General features: G+C 38.0%; 1 protein-coding gene across 4 annotated transcripts; it reads left to right on the forward strand.

The window, feature by feature from the left end:
• Nucleotides 1-1,652: 1,652 nt before the first annotated feature.
• On the forward strand, nt 1,653-14,103 carry LOC306885989 (lysine-specific histone demethylase 1A-like). Of its 4 annotated transcripts, none has more exons than XM_079442834.1 (21): nt 1,653-1,711; nt 2,622-2,906; nt 3,265-3,430; nt 3,542-3,675; nt 4,566-4,644; nt 4,786-4,878; nt 5,288-5,394; nt 5,468-5,549; nt 5,677-5,771; nt 6,118-6,135; nt 6,642-6,784; nt 6,921-7,011; nt 7,096-7,230; nt 9,261-9,334; nt 9,438-9,549; nt 9,737-9,869; nt 9,963-10,150; nt 11,171-11,285; nt 12,030-12,157; nt 12,392-12,538; nt 12,624-14,103. In XM_079442834.1, the coding sequence occupies exons 2-21, from the start codon at nt 2,643-2,645 to the stop codon at nt 12,810-12,812; spliced, it is 2,493 nt and encodes an 830-aa protein (XP_079298960.1). In that variant the 5' UTR covers nt 1,653-1,711; nt 2,622-2,642; the 3' UTR covers nt 12,813-14,103. The 4 variants fall into 4 exon arrangements, with proteins under 4 accessions (XP_079298960.1, XP_079298959.1, XP_079298958.1 ...); XM_079442833.1 differs by having other exon boundaries at nt 1,669-1,757; nt 3,265-3,442; XM_079442832.1 differs by having other exon boundaries at nt 1,670-1,711; nt 3,265-3,442.
• The last annotated feature ends 903 nt before the right edge of the window (nt 14,104-15,006 follow it).

Genomic DNA, 15,006 nt, shown 5'->3' on the forward strand with positions numbered 1-15,006 from the left:
AGATCAGCTTTTCCGCTTTGCGTTCGCACCTCCCACCGCGCCTACGACACATACCTGACTCCTCCCACTTCCACTCCAGTCCGCTGTAATAAATCATACGTCACTTCTTTTGTTGTGTGCCGTTGTCTCTGATGTTGCCTGTAGCAAAGTATGGCTGATTCCAAATAGATTCTTAATTACAAATAAGATAAAATAATTTTGCTTTCGAATTTTCCATCGTTATATATCCTGTTAATACATAACAATAAATATATTTAAAAAAGATATCGATACAAGCAGTTTTTATGTATGTATGTATGTATTGATTGCAACAGCGCCCGAGAGACTATAGCGCTAGTGCATTTATTTTGACACTGTCATTATCTAAATTGTTGTGGAAAGACCTCTCCTTTTTTTGTTATTGAGAATATTGATAAAGATTTTTCTTCACTTTAGGAAAATGTTTTGTTTAGATTTGTTCATTCAAAAAAGTGCATTTACAGAAAAACAAATTGGATTTACTTAATCTCCTTATCCTGTCTAGGAAATACACAAATGTTTTGCTTGCTGAAATACAGCATTACTTTGGGACTATTTTTAACACATGTAATAAAAAGGCTTTAAAAACAGTTGAAATTTGTAAACTGTTTAATCTCTTCCTTTGAATGTTTTGTTTAATTTTATACCCCTGTCTAGGAATATATTTGTTTTTTCATTATATATATATTTTTTAATTTTCTTTTTTATTATTATTATTATTATTATTATTATTAGTTTGTATGTTTGTTATGTAACTGCTTTTGTATTGGTTGACATAATGTTCGTAATAAAAATAAATGAAAAAATTATAAAAAACTTCAGTCCAGTGGATTCTTACGATGGTTTATAAGGCTATAGAAAAACATATAAAGCCTACATAATGTTTGTAAGTTTTAAACCTTGTTATTCATTGGGTGAATCTCATATTCATTAATATAACAAACTAATTTAACTAACATTAATACAACTAAAAAAAGAAACAATTTTTTTTTTTTACTATTTACAACGTTGACGAAGTTTTCTACAGAGTAGGCTAATTAATTAATGATGTCCATGTTGCACTTATATATTGTTTAGCAGATTTAGCATTTTAATTGTCGAATTATGCAAATATAAAACCTTTATTGTAAATAACTTCAAGACAATCTTTGTCTCCCTTGCAAATTAACCGAGGTCCTCTGGTGGGTCCTGATGGCCCCTGATTCAGTTAAGTCATTTTAAGGTATGGGACCTTTCCCCCCTGTTTCACAGACTTAAGCTAGTCCCAGATTGAAATGTATGTTTGAACTGTCTCAACTGAAAATATCTTGCTCTGACATATCTTAAAATAGGTCAGTGTCATTGTTCTGTCAAGATGCACACCTTATTGTTTTTTTTGTAAAAGTTGCTTAAATATCTTAATATAACCAAGGCCTAGTCCTGGCTAAAGCTAAGCCCCGTTTGTGAAACCGGGCCTTTATGTCATTGATTTAGGACATGAATTTTGCATACAGGTGAACGTTGCATAACAAATTTGCATAAAATGAACCTGACTTTATTAAACATTTGATAGATCGCTCTTATACCCAATTACAACGCTGGACAATTTAGATCCCGCCTTCTGTTCCCTCGTCGTCTATCCGGATTGGTGGAGCGACTCCGGCAGGGATAGGCGTCTGTTTCTTTGTGCTAGACTCCCCACAGCCGCGAGGAGGTAAATAGGAGTTATATATATAGATTTATAAACACAGCAGAAAACGGTAAATGAGACTAATGCATACAATTTATAAACGTTTAATACGGTATGTCATAATTAGAATAAATGAACTGTAAAGAAGAATTGCTGTTTTCCTGGAGTTTGATAAGCAGAGAAAACAGCTCGTGTCGCTAGCAGTAGCATATTAGCTAACCAGTGCATAAGCGCACCAGTTATTTTCTTATTTCTTCATATTTTCTAAATATTTGTAAATGTTTTAATAAAATACATTCTTTAACATCTTGGCCCACATTTAGAGCTGCGATTTGGTGTCGTGATCCGAAATATGTGCGGCACAGCGTTTATCTGCTAACGTTAGCTCTATTAACACAGTTAAACTTGTAAATTATATTCAAGCCGATTATTTATTGCCTTGGTGTCTGATTAAAAGAGTCGGTTTGCTTCAAATACACTATTAAATAGGTTCAGTACTGCCGAATTTGTGATCATGTTATAACAGTGCTTTCACGGACTATTGAGCAGAGAAATTATGCCTAAATAGCTTTAAAGTGAAAATCAATATACAAGATTTACCCTCATCTCTAATCTCATCACATACCCGAAAACCTTGTGTCTTTACAGCATTGCCTGTTTGTTCAGAGCAGGTGCACAAGTGCGACATTAAACTTCTGCAAACCTCATGTTGTTTTGAGCATTCACAGCCATTGGTTCATGTGATCTGTGTTAGAAAACAGTATATTAATAATTAGGTTAGGTATAGGACCAAACTGTGGAAGGGATCTAAGATGTTAATTATTAATATTTATGTAGATGTATATATAGACAGCATGTTTTATTGTCTCTGTTCAAATGCTCTGGTCATCTTTTGTTGGTACAACTGCTTTCAGCTCTTGTTTCTTCATTTTAGGAGAGGCTTCTTTCATCTGTAATGCTGTCCATTAAGAAGTCAGACCCAGGTTCCTCCTCTTCCTCAGGGGGTAACGGCGGAGACCGTGCTCCTGAAACCCTCTCTGCTCCTCAGGCTGGTCCAGCCGGTCCCTCTGGCCCAGGTTTAGCAGATGTGAAAAAGAAAGAGAGAGCCTCTCCAAGTGGAGAACCAGGTGGACCTCCTCTCTTGCACCCTCCTGGACCAGGAGCGGTTGATCAAGACTCTGCAGAAGGACGCAGGACCAGTCGCCGTAAAAGAGCAAAGGTAAACATCTCTATTAACTTTTCCTGTTCTTTGAACAGGGATAATTGAGCCAACCCTACATATTTAGACGAGTCGAACTGGGACTCATAAAATTATTTATTGGGACTAAAAATACACTACTTTTTATTGCTCTGAAACTTTAAGTCGCTCAAATTACTAATCTAAAAACTATATAGTAATTGTATGTTTTAAAAAAAAAAAATCCAACATAAAATCTTTAAGTAAAACCTGGATAGACAATTACTAAAAAAAACAACAGTTGTGATGTTTTGTCTGAGTAGGGAATAATTGTCATGTTTCACCCCAGGGGAAGCAGAACAAGGTTTTAATGAAGCTTTTATTGTGCCTCCTGCTGCAGGTGGAGTACAGGGAGATGGACGAGAGTCTCGCTAATCTGTCGGAGGATGAGTATTATTCGGAGGAAGAAAGGAACGCTAAAGCTGAGAAAGAAAGGAAGCAGGTGGTTCCTCCACCACCCCCACCAATAGAGGAGGAGAATGACAGTGAACCTGAGGAACCATCAGGTATGGAAAGAGGTTGGATTAATCAAATAATTTTCATCTTTTCCAGAATTTTAAAAACATTTTAAAAAATATTTCAGGATACTTTCGGTCATGAATGTTGTTACTTCTCAGGTGTAGAGGGGGCCGCCTTCCAGAGCCGACTCCCACATGACCGTATGACGTCTCAAGAAGCTGCATGCTTCCCTGACATTATTGGTGGACCACAGCATACTCAGAAAGTATTCTTGTACATCCGAAACCGAACGGTGAGTTTACAGCTATAGACATAATTTTTCTGATAATTAAAGTTTTTGAACTTAATTTTTTTAAAGCTGATAAGCAGGAACCAATATATAATAGAAACAGAAACTCTTCTAGAAGTCTTATTGACTAATAATACACTGTTCTAAAGTTTGAGGTCAGTAAGTTTTTTTTATTATTAATAATACTTTTAGCAAGACTAAATTGCATTAAATTGATCAAAAGTGACAGTAACATGTTCCAAAAGTTTTCTATTTCAAATAAATGCTGTTCTTTTGAACTTTCAATTTATCAAAGATGGTGAAAAAATGTATCATGTTAAACAGCACAACAAACACTGAAAAACACATCAGCTTGTTAGAATGATTTCTGAAGGATCATGTGACACTAAAGACTCGAGTAATGACTGCTGAAAATTCAGCTTTGACATCACAGAAATAAATGACATTGTAAAATATTAAAATAGAAAGTTTTAAATTTGTAATTAATATTTCACGAAATGTGTTTTTACTGTATTTTTGATCAAACAAATCAAAGCGGCTTTGGTGAGCATAAGACACTTTTTTCCCAGAAGCATTAGACCAGGGGTCTCCAAGCTCGGTCCTGGAGAGCCGATGTCCTGCCGAGTTTAGCTTTAACCCGAATGAAACGCACCAGAACCAGCTAATGAAGGTCTTACTAGGCATTCTAGAAACTTCCAGGCTGGTGTGTTGAGGAAAATTGGAGCTAAACTCTGCAGGACACCGGCCCTCCAGGACTGACTTTGGAGACCCCTGCAGAAAGTTACTGACCCCAAACTTTTAAATCATAGTGTAGATTATATTCAAATAGAAGCGTTTCAGAATCAACAAGAATCATGCGATGGTTGTGAAACTGTCTTTTCCCAAATGTTCAGCTTCAACTATGGTTGGACAACCCCAAAATCCAGCTGACCTTTGAGGCCACTGTGCAGCAGCTAGAAGCTCCATACAACAGTGAGTCTATTTCACCTGACATTCCAAAATCCTTTCTCTGAGAGTTCTGATGTTATTACACTTCACCAAATATATAGATTAAATTGTGTGTTTTAATATTTATGTGTATCTTTTTAATTTGTCTTTGGTTCTTCTCTGCAGGTGATGCTGTCCTGGTGCACCGGATACACAGCTACCTGGAGAGACACGGGTTCATCAACTTTGGAATCTACAAGAGAGTAAAGCCTCTGCCAAGTAATTGAGACACTCGATGTTACAACAGAGCAGGGGGCTGTTTCATAAAACAAGTTTACCAAATAAGCCAGGCTTATTTCAGTTAGTCTGACTTATTTTCAGTTGATTTGGTTCAAAATAAGTCAGACTAACTGAAATAAGCCTGGCTTATTTGGTAAACTTGTTTTATGAAACAGGCCCCAGATCTAGATATATTAATGTCCAAACAAACAGAATGACAACAGTACAAGTCTTTTTCCACAATCACATTTAATTTGTCTGGTGTAGAGAACAATGACAGCTTGTTTGCAGCAGGAATTTAAACAGACAAATGGCACTAATACAAAGACAGAAAGGGTAACAAACCACAACACAGAAAGCACTCTGTTCTCAAGTGTTGTTTTAATTATACTCGCTTATGTTCTTGTAGCAAAGAAAACTGGAAAAGTCATAGTGATTGGAGGTGGGGTGTCAGGGTTGGCAGCAGCAAGACAACTGCAGAGTTTTGGGATGGATGTGACTGTTCTGGAAGCAAGAGTAAGTACATGCTGCTTTGAAACTACAGCTGAGACAAGTTTTTTATTTTACAAACCTTAAATTTTCTTGGTAGGATCGTGTTGGAGGGAGAGTGGCCACTTTCAGGAAAGGGAACTATGTAGCTGACTTGGGTGCCATGGTGGTGACTGGACTGGGTAAGAACGATCAAATACTCTTCTCTCCAGGAGGTGGCACTGTTGACCATGAAAAATACTCATATGTTCAGGCAGATATCTCTGAGGTTTTGCAATAGTTTGAAATGGAAATGCACATCTCTTTTAGGTGGAAACCCTATGGCTGTAGTCAGCAAACAGGTCAACATGGAGCTGGCCAAGATTAAGCAGAAGTGTCCGCTCTATGAGGCTAATGGACAAGCTGTGAGTGCTTTTAAAACATGAAAATAGACGCACATCATATAAGGGTTCATACATTTTAATAATATTACATATGCGCTAATGTCCTGATCTTAGGTAGAAATATAAGTATGAAGTAATATAATAAAAGTAATTATTAAAATAAGGATATAACGTGAAAACTTAAAGTCAAGCACTCAGACTAACGAAGAACAATCTAACGGTCTCTTTCTCTCTCTCACTCTCTGCCCCCTCTTAACCCTGGACATTTTCTCTTTGCTACATCCCATCCTTCCTTTTTGTTTTTATCTCTCACTCGCTTTCACTCCATTTTCATTTCTTAAACTGATGAATTGCCCTGGTTATACAGGGAGAGCGCTGCACAAGTGTAAGTATTTCTTTTTATAATACCATTCGACATGTAATTAGAGGAATTGTTCTAATGGATTAATTTGCACACTTAGAAGCAACACCCAGTGATAACTGCATATTCAATACAGGTTTATGACTTATGAACACCTTCCTGTTCAATACAGTTTGCTACCAAAAAAACTTGATGGAAATGAACTCCTGTTTAATAGCAGACATCCTGCTTTCATAATGGATTCTGATCCTGTAAATGCGCCAAGTTAATTATCTGAATTGTTTAGTGATACAACTGAAATTATGAATTAAGTTCTGTTTGTCAGGTAAGGTCAGTGTAATCCCTCAGGGAAAATGGGTCTCCATTAATAAAATGACACAATTTGCTTCTTTCCAAACATAGCATTGCTCCAACACAGATATGTATCACATATTAAAACTATGACAATGTATTTGTGGATAGATTATCCTTCATAATGTCAAGTGTTTTGAGTTTGATTGATGCTCATTTAATGGTTGTAATTGCTCAAGGTCCCTAAAGAGAAGGATGAGATGGTAGAGCAAGAGTTCAATCGCCTGTTAGAGGCGACATCATACCTCAGCCACCAGCTCGACTTCAACTTTCTGAACAACAAACCTGTGTCTCTGGGACAAGCACTGGAAGTAGTCATACAGTGAGTGAACTCTGTGTTTATTTGCTTCATATTTTGTTTCTGAGAGTTGAGAATCAAGCCTCAGAGTAAAAGCAATTCTTGTCATTAAAAGTGAAAAGATAATAGTGTGCCATTGGCGTTGCTCATCTCTGTTCAGACTGCAGGAGAAACATGTGAAAGATGAACAGATTGAACACTGGAAGAAGATTGTGAAGACTCAAGAGGAGCTTAGAGACCTTCTGAACAAGGTCTTTGCATGCATGTACTTACCTCCCTCTGTCACAGCTTACTCATCACACACAATTAATTTAATTGTGCCTGCTCTTGTTCAGATGGTGGCTACTAAGGAGAAAGTGAAGGAGCTGCATCAGCAGTATAAAGAGGCCAGTGAGGTAAAGCCACCCAGAGACATCACAGCTGAGTTCCTGGTGAAGAGCAAACACCGAGACCTCACAGCACTTTGCAAGGTAGTAGACCAAACTCACCACATTGACCGAATCCACATGACCTCACACCACACTGACCATATAAACATTGTGCATGCTTGCGTATATAGAAACTCATATAGGAAACCACATCAACGACAAATTCAGATTCTGGCTTGGTTAATTTCTCTCTCCCATTCTAGTAGCCAATAAAATTGTAAAAATGGTTTGTGAAAACTGTATTTCTGTTCCTTTCATCTTATTTTTTTTTTTGTCAAATTAAAGCTGAAGTCTAATTTAAACAAAAGTCTGAAGCCTTAAACTCATTCGTTGTTCTAGAAACTGACTAACTTGCATGCAATGCTGATCGCACATTCAGCAGCCAAGCATCTCTCACAATGTATCTTCAGGTAGTGACTGCCGACACCTCTGGATCCGTCATGCTTAATCTTAATATCTTTTTACTGCACAGCAGTGTTTTCCAGCCATGCCAAACACCTCTGTGCTTGGTAATGGAGCATAATAACATTTCAGCCTGCTGTTTCAGTTAGGTTGTTTTAGTATTTTTTCCAAACCGCAGTCTAACACTGTCGTACTCCCTTTAGCGCCCACAGAGCTGAAAGTTAAATTCCTAACTTAAACGGTCTTAACTGGTGAGATTTTAACGTTAATTCACATAATCACTCTCAATTGTAGCCCATTAGAGGCGTTCAGACCATTTATGGTTGAAACATGAATTTCGACGCTTGCACAAGGGTTTGACTTCATTTGAAACTTTTGAGACACTTTTAGTACATGACTCATGTAGATATAGCGATAAACCTTTCAGATGAGCAAAAACTGAAATGAAATGTCCTTTTTACAGTGTAGTTTTACATTGAAGTATTGAATAAAATTAATTAACTACATGTACTATATGGTTTGGATTAGGGTTTGACTTGGGTTACTTGCATGTAATTATGCATAATTTATTGTAATTATAATAGTAAGTATTTGTAAGCTGTGTAACAAGAACTCCTTAAAATAAAGTGTTACCAAATTGTATTTATATTGTAACAAAATTTGGTGGAATATTATTACAATTTAAAAGAACTATTCTGAATTTTAAATTATTTTCTGATGTAATTGATTCTTGAGTTGGCAAAGCTGAATTTTCAGCACTTATTACTGCAGTCAGAAATCATTCTATTATGCAGATTTGGTAATCAAGAAGCATTTATCAACGTTGTAAACCACTGTGCCACATAATATTTGAAGTTTAAAAGAACAGCTTTTATTTGAAATAGACTTTTATGTAATGTTGTCTTTACTATCACTTTTGATTAAATTAATACGGCAAGTCAATATTATTTGTATAGAGCTTTTAACAATGCAAATTGTGTCAAAGCAGCTTTACATCGGCTTGATGTAAAGCTGGGTGGCTTTATATCAGCTTTACAGTATTTAGACAGGGAAATAGTTTGTCCTTGCTGAATACAAGAATTAGTGAATATGCTTTCACCTTGTGTTGAGAATAATACCATAGAGTGTGCTTGTTGATTTTGTGCGACTTGAAGCATGTTCTTGCAGACTGTAACCGTCTGACAGACAGAGAAACTATAGCAGGATATTACAGAATTGTGTGATGTGGTTTTGGGGGAGGGTTTTCTTTAAATAGTCATGTGCAGGTTAGATGGGTGAACGGCTGGCTTGCTCAGAGAGGGATGACTCTGCCCTCTGGGATGAAACCACTGCCGTTGCCCTCAGCCGTTCAGCAATGTGTACACCTCCGAAAACCTCACACTCAGGTGCTGGGGAGAGAGGAAGGTCTTATTTTGAACTGTTCCATGTTCATTAAGAATAAACTTCTGGTCATACAAATTTTGTGACACAAATTGTCTTTTTTTTTTTTTTTTATTGAACTGTGTAAAAAGTGTGCATTTGATTCAGTGTTGCGTCACACATGCTTTCTTTAAAATGTATTATCTGCATTGTCAGCTATTGGCCACCCTGCTCTCTAGATAAAGGTATCACCATCTTTCATTTAAAAACCCACATGTGTGCTGATTTGTGATCCTGTCCTGTTGCTGCAGGAGTATGATGAGCTGGTGGAGATGCAGGTAAAATTAGAGGAGAGACTGCAAGAGCTGGAGGCTAACCCACCCAGGTAATCAAATACAACCCATGCAAGCAATAAGAGGTCGCATTAACATACCTGTCTATCCTTCCAAATGGAGTCCAAGTAATGCCATTCTGGATCTCTATTTCAGTGATGTTTATCTTTCTTCGAGAGACCGACAGATTCTTGACTGGCACTTTGCAAACCTTGAGTTTGCCAACGCTACACCTCTTTCAACACTCTCGCTCAAACACTGGGATCAGGTACAGCATGGCCTTTTTATTTAGCAAAGCATCTTTCATGTCTTAATAGTGTTTAACTCAACTTGTAGAGAATGGTACTTAATATGGAAATGGCATGGGTTTGATTCCCAGTCAAATCCAAATCAGAATTTAAAGAAAACAAAGCTTGCTTCTGCAACCTGTCCTTTTTCCTTCTGTGTTTGAGTAGGATGATGATTTTGAGTTCACGGGCAGTCACCTAACGGTGCGAAACGGATACTCATGCGTCCCAGTGGCACTTGCAGAGGGTTTGGATATCAAACTCAACACTGCAGTGAGACAGGTCCGATACACATCATCTGGTGAGTCAGTCAGTCCAGCTCCTGCTGTTTGGGACTATATTTTGGTGTGATTGTGTATTTACATTTATGACCATCATTTCCTGCATGTCTCAGGTTGTGAGGTGATTGCGGTGAATACCCGCTCCACTACCCAGACATTCATTTATAAGTGTGACGCCGTGTTGTGCACTCTTCCTTTGGGAGTGCTGAAGCAGCAGCCGCCAGCCGTGCAGTTTGTGCCGCCTCTGCCAGAGTGGAAGACGGCTGCCATCCAGAGAATGGGCTTTGGGAACCTCAACAAGGTGTGGATAATTTCTGTTTATTGTTTTGCAGACGGGAGGGTGTTGATGTAATGACAATGCTGGCCTGTATCAGCATGGGACATTTTATGTGCATATCTAACTAATCCACTTTGACTAAAACAGAGTGAAGCTCAGGGTTGGGCTGGTTAGGTCAAGTCATTTTAATATGATAGATATAGGTGTGTATTCAGTGAGTACTTAATGAATTTACCCCCTCACATATTGAGTGTCCAAGATGCGTCATCCTCTTCCTCGTCTGCACTCTCTCTCTCTCTCCCCCCTCACTTCATCTCCTAGTTCAGCTGCAGCAGAAAAATACTGCAGTATTATGCAATTGTCCCGCTCCATTTCTCTGTTTTTGTCACAAGAGGGCACAGTGTGGTACCGGATTCATTCACAGTTATGCTATATCAGAAACAGCTGTCTGCATACACCGCAGGATGTGAGAAATGTTCACTGAAACGCTTTTTCATTGACTCCATTGAAAACAAGCGTAATTTTAGACTGCATGTGCTTTTTAGTTTTTATCATTTTGTAACTAATCTCATGGTAGTAGCTTTAGGCTTCTTTGTGGCATTTTTCATTGTATTGTTGTATAAGTTGTTTTGCTTTGTAAACATCTGCCAAAATGTTTTTGTGATTAAAAAAAAAATTGCATTATGATGGTGGTGTCATTTAAAGAGGTGGACTTGAATACATTTGAGTTATGTTGATGTAGCATTGAACTGTGTTTGAATGGGGTTTAATTAAAGGGTTAGTTTACCCCAAAATGAAAATTCAGTCAGTTTCTTCACCCTCATGCCATTCCAAACCTATATGACTTACTTTATATACTTTATATTACACAGATATTTTGAAAACCTTTGGTAACCAAACAGATTTGGTGCCCATTGACTTCAGTTGTATAGGCAAAAAAAGAAGGAACTTTGCACAGGAAAATTTTATGTTCCACAGAAGAAAGTCAATCAGCTTAATTTAAAAAGGCCCATTCTGTCTTAATTTTTGTTGTCCTTGTCCAAGGTGGTGTTGTGTTTTGATAGAGTATTCTGGGACCCCAGTGTTAACCTCTTTGGCCATGTGGGAAGTACCACGGCCAGTCGAGGGGAACTGTTTCTCTTCTGGAATCTCTACAAAGGTAATCATCCTTCAGTTTAGGGATACTTCTGGCTATTGTGACGACCTTGAATTAAAGTGTTTGTTGTGGTTGTATTTGTAATTTCTTTATTTTCTTTATTATTCCTAGACATATGAATATTATCATTTCTGGCAGTTGATGTATTAGTTAAATTAAATAAAACCATTTACATTGGTTAGACTTTGTTGTCTGATCCCTCTTTTATGTTGCGGCTTTAAACGAGTCATAACATAGAATCGGGGGCTCTACTGGGATTGCTACATGTATAAATAAATGCATAAAGTTTTTTGTGTGTTCAACTGTCTAAATGTGTAGTATTCAAGTAGTTAAAGTGTCCTTAGCTGGGTTTATAATCCTTACTTTGAGGCAATGTTTGTTATTTTAGTTTATTTTTTCTTATTTTTTATTTTTTTGATTTTATGGGTGATATTGCATTTAGTTTTTTTTTTATACATTAAGTAAATTTAATCATCACAACATTATTTTAAACACAAACAACAGATATTCATTTTGATGTTTGCTAAAGACTACATCTTACCATGTTATTCACCTATTAGTGTATTTAAGCGCCAAGTGATGATAAAAATAAAAAAAATTAAAGATGGGAAGAAATGAGCTTTCACAAAGTTTCCAATACTGACCATATATCAATAATAAAAATATTGGTTGAAAAATTCTCTCTGATAATTGTGTATAATTGTCATTTAGACCTCACTTTGAATCTGAGTTTTTGTGTCTTCTCAGCTCCCATTCTGCTGGCTCTGATGGCGGGAGAGGCCGCAGGCATTATGGAGAATATCAGTGATGATGTCATCGTTGGCCGTTGTCTGGCAATTCTCAAGGGCATCTTTGGAAGCAGCGCAGTACCTCAGGTGAGCTCATATGTGCCAGAATATCTTACTTAATTTGTAGTTCTTCAATGTGCAACAAAAGCTTGTGTGAATAGCCGTCATGAGAGGAAACGCCAACCTAAATCTAATGAAAAGAGTTCAGTTCTCTAATATATCACACACTGAGACTCTGCGGCTCTTTCCCGTGGTATGGAGCGTCTGGCTCTGCTCCAATGACAACAAACCGACTATGTGTTGTGTCTGTCGTCATGGCAGCCAAAGGAGACGGTGGTGAGTCGCTGGCGTGCTGACCCTTGGGCCCGTGGGTCTTACTCGTACGTAGCAGCCGGTTCATCTGGTAATGACTATGATCTCATGGCCCAGCCCATCACACCTGGTCCTGCCATACCTGGAGCCTCACAGGTGAGTGTCATAACTTATTGCTTATTTCCTCTGAGATGCTCTTGTCAGCAGAAGTAGATGTCATGCTGACTGTGTGCGTTTGCAGCCTGTTCCACGTCTGTTCTTCGGTGGTGAACACACGATCAGAAACTACCCCGCCACGGTCCACGGTGCTCTGCTGAGTGGGCTGAGGGAGGCAGGAAGGATCGCCGATCAGTTCCTGGGAGCCATGTACACTATGCCACGCCAAGCCACTGCCAATCCAAACCCCCAGCCATCCCCCAGCATCCAATAAACATCTAAACCCACACATGATGCGCTCAGAGAGAGAATGTGAGTTGGGCATTTTCAGCAAAGGAATGTCTTGCTAGATAAAGAGCAGGCGGGTCAAGTAAGGATACCGGGTGACTCCTTAGACTGGGAATGTGTGTGTGTGTTTATCGGAGAGTTTGTCTGCGTGTAAGAACATGCCTTTAGGGAAATCATTCACTAATCTAGGAGCTGGAGAGTTAAAGCAACCCTTCACTCATTTACTTTCTGCTGCTGTAGCTTTTCTGACTAACTTCTAAGACATCTAATAGGACAGGTGGATGGTTCCAGAAGAATTCCCAGGGAAATTTTGGAATTGACCTGGAATGGTTTGTTCCCCACTGAGGCTTATATAAGAAAAGGGACAGTTATTCACATGTAACGCAGCACATGTGAAGTCCACAGATGTTTCAAGGCAGAGCATTAAAATTACTATTGTAAAAACCAGATTGGAGATGGATATGGATGCATTAGTTGAAATCAAGCTGCCTACCCAACCTATTCCTTTTTATTTTTTCAGAATATTAAAAAAAGAACAAAAAGAAAATCAAAAGCAAATGTTATGACTTTGCTATGTCTCTCACTTTGTAGCTTGAATGTTTTTGTTAGGAAAAACTGCTTATTAGCTGGAATGCACATGAAGTGTTGCTAATAAGTCTGTTTCTGTTCAAATAGAATATCAGTTACAGCTTTGTGTCTTTCTTGATTAGCTCATGTTTTTCTTAAGTTTTATTATTTGCTTATTTTCATTGCAATCGTTTTTATATTTGTGTTTTATGTAGGAAAAATAAATATGAAGTCTGCTTCATACCCCCAGCTTTCTGGTAGTTTATGGTTCTTTGTGGAATTTTTTAATTTTTTATTTTATTTATTAATTTCAGTATCAGGTTTGCCTTTAATAAAGATCTGGTGTAGCATGAATGCATACTTTGTGTTCCACTGTGATGCTTTTATTTATGTAAACGTTAAATGTACATCTTTCACATTCTCCTTTAAAACATGTTGAGAAACTTCAGTTTTTTTCCATTTTTCAGTGCTGCGTCTCACATTGTCTGTGAACAACCTCACAAGTATGCCGCCTTAGGTCAGTTTCATACCAAACACATTTATGCGTTCCACCGTTATAATGAAAATTCTAAATGAATGTTCTTGTTCTTGCTGTAAATAATTAATCTATGCAGGTTTCATTTTTAATCAGAATGGTCTTCGTTCTGGCAATGTATGCAGGACAACTCCAATCATTCTCCAACATTAAAGATAAAAAACAAATGCATCTCAACCTTGCACTCCTTTCTGTTCCTTGATGTGCATTCCATTTACCATTGTTTTGTGAAATTTTGTGCGTAATCCATAATTTCTATAGGGATCATAGAATACACAATATTTTGGTCAAACACTCTCTTAACCAACTTCTTTAGCCCCTTTTCATGGTCTCATTTTTCTTCTTTTTTGGTTATGGACATTTCCTTCCCATTTCTGTCTGCTTTGCTTTTTTATTCTTAGTTTATCCAGTCTCTTCACGTCATGCTGCCCAAAGGGCTTTTTTGGCCTCTCTTTTGGCTCTCTCTGTTCTCGCTATAACCCCTCCAGGCCTCTGGCCTCAGCCCCAGTTTGTGTGGTGTGGGCCCTGGCAGCTGCACTGCATTGTGGGAGTCTGAGGGACCTGAGCTGATATTGGTCCCAGCAGTTTGGTTCATGATTAGAGCCTTGAGCAGCCTGCACCACGATGCCACAACCGTACTTTAATTCATAATACTGCAGTCGTCCAGTGGTTTTGATAATGTGAGTACATTCGGCTCATTGACCGCAGAGCCGAATTGCCCTCAAATCATGTCTATTAGATATTATGGTATTTTGTGGATGCTTTTATGTTGAACTGTTAACTGCAGGCAACTTCAAGACCAGTCCATCTAGATTTATTGACTTTTCTAGAGCCGCAATTTTAGCTGGTAGCAGGAAATGATGCGTGAGCCGCACCGCCTCAGCCGCACTCCATAACCATAATCTGGTTGCATAATATTAAAATTGATTAACAATTCAACTCGTATTTGAACACCTTTGACGTACTGCAATATTCTCAAAGACTCCTGGATGCCCTCTGGGATCTCTGATCAATATTTTATTGCATTAGACTCGAGTAAGTCTTTTTGAATGTGATTTCTGATGCTCAGGCATTGCAG

The sequence above is a fragment of the Barbus barbus genome (assembly GCF_936440315.1).
Source record: "Barbus barbus genome assembly, chromosome: 20".
NCBI classification, from domain to species: domain Eukaryota; kingdom Metazoa; phylum Chordata; class Actinopteri; order Cypriniformes; family Cyprinidae; genus Barbus; species Barbus barbus.

Excerpts from the sequence above, each read along its gene's own strand:
- LOC306885989 (XM_079442833.1), top strand. The coding sequence starts at position 2,643 with ATGCTGTCCATTAAGAAGTCAGACCCAGGTTCCTCCTCTTCCTCAGGG. Across the intron at positions 2,907-3,264 it reads GTCGCCGTAAAAGAGCAAAG|GTGGAGTACAGGGAGATGGA; the intron begins GTAAACATCTCT and ends CTCCTGCTGCAG. Across the intron at positions 12,539-12,623 it reads CCATACCTGGAGCCTCACAG|CCTGTTCCACGTCTGTTCTT; the intron begins GTGAGTGTCATA and ends GTGCGTTTGCAG.